This window comes from Protomyctophum parallelum (genome assembly GCF_964188405.1).
Source record: "Protomyctophum parallelum genome assembly, chromosome: 5".
Lineage (NCBI taxonomy): Eukaryota > Metazoa > Chordata > Actinopteri > Myctophiformes > Myctophidae > Protomyctophum > Protomyctophum parallelum.
Genome location: NC_139702.1, coordinates 47,110,953 through 47,116,658, shown reverse-complemented (window position 1 = coordinate 47,116,658; position 5,706 = coordinate 47,110,953). Strand labels below are relative to the sequence as shown.

Below are 5,706 nucleotides of genomic sequence, written 5' to 3'. Positions count from 1 at the left end.
AATCAGATTTTACGGGGGCCAGTTTAGAATTGTAGCCGTCCGTATACAGTAGGTGCCCAGAGGATGGCCAGGTCGCAGGTGAGCCGGCGAGGAGGACAGAGATACACTGATTAGATGAGACAAGTGAGCACAGTATTGTTAAATTCTACTGGGTGTGGAGAAGTGCCATACAATCATGTACCCGTGTACTTCATGCAACAACAGTAGTCTAGCTGTCACATCAAAAATAAACCAATCACAGCCCAGGCCGTTACATGCATGATGTAACAAAATGGAACCAGTCTGCATCACAAAGAAATACCTGGAGTCAAAGTGAATTAAACTCACTTGCCAAGAGTTTGCACATAATTTATAGGTGTACCATTATGGGAGACTCTTTATGGCGGAGCCTGGGAGTCGATGGTTACTGAGGGGACGCTTGTTTTACAGGTTAGGGTTAGGTTAGGCATAGCTTTTGTGAGGTTAGGGTTAGGAATAGCTTTTGTGAGGTTAGGGTTAGGTTTAGGCATACTGTTACCCCCCAAGTTCGCGCCTAGACAACTCTCCTGGAGCCAGTTGCACTAGGCAGAGCTCCAGTCTTCCCTCTGATGTGTCTACCAACCTGTCACATCACCTGTTTATTTGCCTGCCTGCATACCGATCTGTCTGCTTGCCAGTTCGGTCTCTCTGTCAGTCTGACTAATTGACTAATCAGATTTTCCTGTTGGGAGCCTGACTTATTCACTGACTTAGCATTCGCTGATTGACGGAAGGAAGGATGGAAGGAAATGAAAAGTCAAGTAAACAGTAAAATCCTCAGTGTTCAATTCATTCCAAGACTCTCACAGTTACATCAGCACTCAGTATTTTTCTGGGTATCCTCCTCAAGCAACGCTGGTATCAAGGGCTGCCCAGCATGTCCAGTAGTCATATAAGTCCCTCATTAGGGCAAACGTCTCACTGCTGGTCCTTTTTTTAAAGGGGACCCTGCTGTGACCTGAAAACTGCCATATCTGTTTGAAGGGCCTCCCAGGATGTCCTTTAATTTCCTTTCCTGCATCCTGCCTTTCCGTCTTTGTCGCCGGCCCATCCATCATTCTTTTCTCGAGGACAACTTCTTAATTAGTGCAGTTATCAGAAGTTAAAAAAAGAAAAGAAAAAAAAAATGATAACGAAGATCCACAAAGAGGCACTGGAGCCACACTCTAATTCCACATTCACACGCCTTCGTCTCTCTGCTGACCGGATAGATTGGATGTTCTGAATATGCTATGTTATAATGAAACAAGCTAAAAATAACTAGCAGCTCATTTTCGCCCCTAATAGAGCACTTTATCCAATGGAAACCCCCGTTGAGCAAACTCTTTGAGGGCCATTTGCAATGCCATCAAGCACTCTTTCTCTTTGACTTGGCAAATGCCCCAGTATATCTGTAGTTAATGAGACATCTAACATGCGAAGACATGGACGGCGGGAGTGGTGGGTTCAGACTGATATGTGGATGACTATCGAGACCAGTGAGGCCTGCTGTCTGATCAGCTTGGGGAAGCGAAAGTTTCTTTTATAAAAAAAGGATTTCCAACATTGTTTACTGTTTCCTGATTGGTGCCTTTTGAGTTTGGATAAACTTGTCTCCTCCACCCGAAACAAGCAACAGAAAGGTTTTGGTAGCTCGGGGTGACTGCTCAGCATGCGGTGGTGCTTAAGTTGCTAGATGCCAATTAGCCCAAGGGGAGATATGGCTTTAATTTGCGATGACTGGTCTGCTGCTGTATTTTGGCCCTGAGGATGATATGGCAGTTCTTCTCTGCCCCTGTACCACCCCCTCAGCTAGGGCAAATAAAGCTCAAGTTATAATGTCACAATGAAATATGGGAGGTCATTTTAGAGTAAGCTGTCCATCAGGGATAATATGACATTTGATAAAAGCATTTGGTGAACTGCTTTTATCCCAAGTGCCTTACAGTCATATTCAAACTTCCATGCTTGCCAGTATTAATGCCAGATACAAACCATAATTAATCGAATACAATACACATTTAACCTACACTTCAGGGTTAAAGGTCCCTGCACGCTGCTGCATTTTTCTGATTTTTAGTGGAGTTTTTAAATTTTCTTCCCCCCAAAAACACGTCCAGTCTGTGATGGATATATTTTATTTTGTTTACAAACAATGCCATGATGGCCATGTCTTCATTATCATGTCCATAATAATGTATTTGTTATACTATCATAGTTCTGTCGCCATGCACATTCATACAGTCTCTGCCCCAGTTTGCTAGGCGTGATATTGTTGGACAATGTTTTGGATTTAAGTGCCTATACTGTAGCCTCCTTATCAAACCTTTGTATGTTCAACAAACTGATAGGAACTGTTGAGGTCAATTTACTAAGTGAAATGAGAAAGGTTCCAACTACAGATCTTGTGACTTCGACGTCACTCCGCCACCCAACGTCTTCACTTCGCTGGGCCAATCAGGAGCTGCCAACCACCACGCCTGTTCATCATCATCATCCTCGTCATCTGACAGCACCGGACATGGACTCTATTCTCCTCTAATCACGATAAAAATAATAATAAAATAAAGAAAACTGACGTCATCTCCATCTGAAAAAGACAATGTGCAATGCCAGGAACTCTTTTCGGAACTTTCGGACATTGGATTATTTCTGTAACCTACAGTATATGGATTACTTCATGCATTGAAGGAACCACAAGCTCATTTTGGGGCTCTCCCCAGGTTGACAGAGGGAGATTACTGGCAATCCCTGCGCACATGCACGTATGTACGCTCACACACAAAACCACACACACGTGCACGCAAGCACACACGCACGCACACACAAACGAACACACGCACATGCTTAGAAATATGTGTGACCTAGTTAACCTTTCATGCAAGCTTTCACTTCTCCTTTCAAGTTCTAAAAATAACTTAACGTTAAATGAAATATGACTGCACTTCAACATGTATAATGCAGTGAGCAGTTAGTCTGCCATGCCTTACGTAACACATTCACAACTCTTGACTGAATACTTATTTGATACATTGATGCTGCCCAATGTACTCTAAGAACATTGTTTGCTAATGGACAGGGCACAAATGTACTAATCGTCATTTAATATTAGTTTAATATTACTTGATTAATAGAGTACTTGAGAGACCATTGTCAGTATCACATTCACGCACGCGCACGTGTAGGCCATTCTATGATGTCAGTAAATTAAGTCATATTGATGACATCCGTGATCTCCATATATGGGAATAAAAGGGATACAAAGATTGTTGCTGACATCAGGGATCTCCATATATGGAGTTAAACAGCACCTCCATAATACATAGACTTTGGATGCCAGTGTATGATATCAGAACTAGGACATCAAGTCAGTAGACTCAGTACCCGTTGTCAGTACAGTGACATCAAACATATCCATATATTTGGGCAAAGATTCAGCACGCCTTTCCATTTGCTCAATCGTAACATTAAAGTTTTAAAAACTTAAATATTATTATCCAAAAGACATAGATAGCATATTTGAGTATTGGTGTTCAAACACCATAGATTGGATATATTATTTATTCCTTCATCATGGATGTAGATTGTGCATGCCTTTAATGACTTGCCCTTTGTGATGTAGTGATTACAAAGCTGTGACGTGGCACTGTTGATGATTTGGCCTTTAAAAGGCAGAGTCACAGAGAAATCACTGAATACACTGAGCCAAGTCAGAGACTGCAAGTGTAACAGAGACTCCCATAGACCTGCTATAGCTACGTACAATTCAACTGGATTGAAATGGCTTTGAGAAGAATACAGAAGGAGTTGCAGGACTTGCAGCGGGACCCACCAGCTCAGTGCTCAGCTGGTCCAGTCGGCGATGACTTATTTCACTGGCAAGCTACCATCATGGGACCGACCGACAGCCCGTTTCAAGGAGGGCTCTTCTTCCTTGATATCCACTTTCCCACTGACTATCCCTTTAAACCACCAAAGGTAGCCTTCACCACCAGAATCTATCACCCGAACATAAACAGCAATGGTAGCATCTGCCTTGACATCTTACGGTCACAGTGGTCACCTGCACTTACAATTTCAAAAGTGCTGTTATCCATATGCTCTCTGCTATGTGACCCAAACCCAAATGACCCTCTTGTTGTAGACATTGCACATGTCTATAAATCCGACAAGCAGAAGTACAATGCATTAGCCAGAGAATGGACTCAAAAGTATGCAATTTGAAATACTGAAGGTTTGGCAATAGTGGCGATGGTTTGAGCGCATATCATCCCCACTAATACTTCCAGTATATTCCAATTTCCAACTTCTCAACACATTGAATGTCCACCCACTCCCCCTTTTCCTTTGGGTTAGTATAATCACATTACTGGTGAGATGCCCTGCAAAAAAATAATAAAGAAAGAAAAAATAATAAAGAAAGAAAAAATAAGAGAAAATTGTGATTACATTTGCTTTTCTTCACCTCCTTGTCAGACATTTATATGTTATGGTATGAACCATACAGAAATAATATTCTATTTCTATTATTTTCCATAAAAAAACCAATAAATACATAAAAAATGCAGGTCACAGACATACAGCTGCCAAGTGTGCAAATAGCAGAGAAGAGGCGTGTCACAAACAGACGATGGCAGACAGTGACAGTGGAAGCCCCTATCTACATAACTATCATGTTATGATATGTCACTCACATAATCCATTGAGCTGGTACTATCCACAGCCTGGAGTCGCGCTACAGATGTTCTCACCGTCTTAGGTCACATCCTTGGCAGCTGGTGCTAAGATGCTATTCTAGGAAGGTGTCAAGCTGCAATTTATGGGTGGGGGAGAAGCTGGAGCTCTGTCGGAAAGACTTCTCTCCAGGGAGAAGTGTGTTGAAGCGTGGGAGACGATGGCAAGCAAGTGGCTGAGGCGTGTGGAGGAGTTGGAGAAGAAACTTAATGAGGGGAATGATTGAGGTGGAGGAGAGACAACGGGTGGAAGACAGAGAATTTAGGTGGAGACAAACATCACCTTAACGGCACCTAATCAATTTGATTGTAAGACAATCATCACATCGTTTCAACATGGCACAATGGTCCCTTTTTTTCTAGTTGACATTACTCCTGTATATTGAGTCGACCACCCGATGTGGTAAAATATGCAAGGATGTCTTCTCTGTACTATTTTTGGATATTTTTAGTAAGCTGCCCACTTCTCTGGCAAATGGATGAATTCAGATGTACCAAGACCTGAATGTATTCTGAAGAGAATGTGGAACCTCTTGATAACCTGTGCAATACACATACGTATGTATGTATGTACAGTACAAATATCTATGTATTGTTTGTTACAGCTAATGCCTTCGTTTCACCAGCACTGTTGGTGTGAAGCCGTTTTTATAGCGTGGCTCTAATATGTCCCTCTAGTCTAGAATATTGTCTGTCTGCAGTCTGGGGGCTAATCTTAAACTGTTAACCACTGCCAGATTCCCTGTGCATGCTGCCAGTAGGCCGAATAAGAACCTCACTCACTTTTTTTTTTTACGTCTAGATTTTTGGAAATATTTAACTTTAGTTTTAGAATGGAAGTCGGTGGTGGTTGGACTGAACTGAAACTTTGTCCAAATGGAGGACGTCTGATGTCATAGACTGACTACCTGAAACCCTTGAAGCAACACCATTGTTAGACCTTGTGTTGTCTGTTATTAATAGATTTTTGAGGGGT

The 5,706-nt window shown here is 42.1% G+C and overlaps 1 protein-coding gene across 1 annotated transcript; it reads left to right on the top strand.

The window, feature by feature from the left end:
* Positions 1-3,763: 3,763 nt before the first annotated feature.
* LOC310858403 (ubiquitin-conjugating enzyme E2 D4-like) lies at positions 3,764-4,221 on the top strand (the record flags this gene model as incomplete). Its single annotated transcript, XM_083764511.1, has 1 exon — positions 3,764-4,221. Exon 1 carries the CDS (start codon positions 3,778-3,780, stop codon positions 4,219-4,221), a length of 444 nt encoding a protein of 147 aa, XP_083620637.1. The 5' UTR covers positions 3,764-3,777.
* Between the last annotated feature and the right edge of the window lie 1,485 nt (positions 4,222-5,706).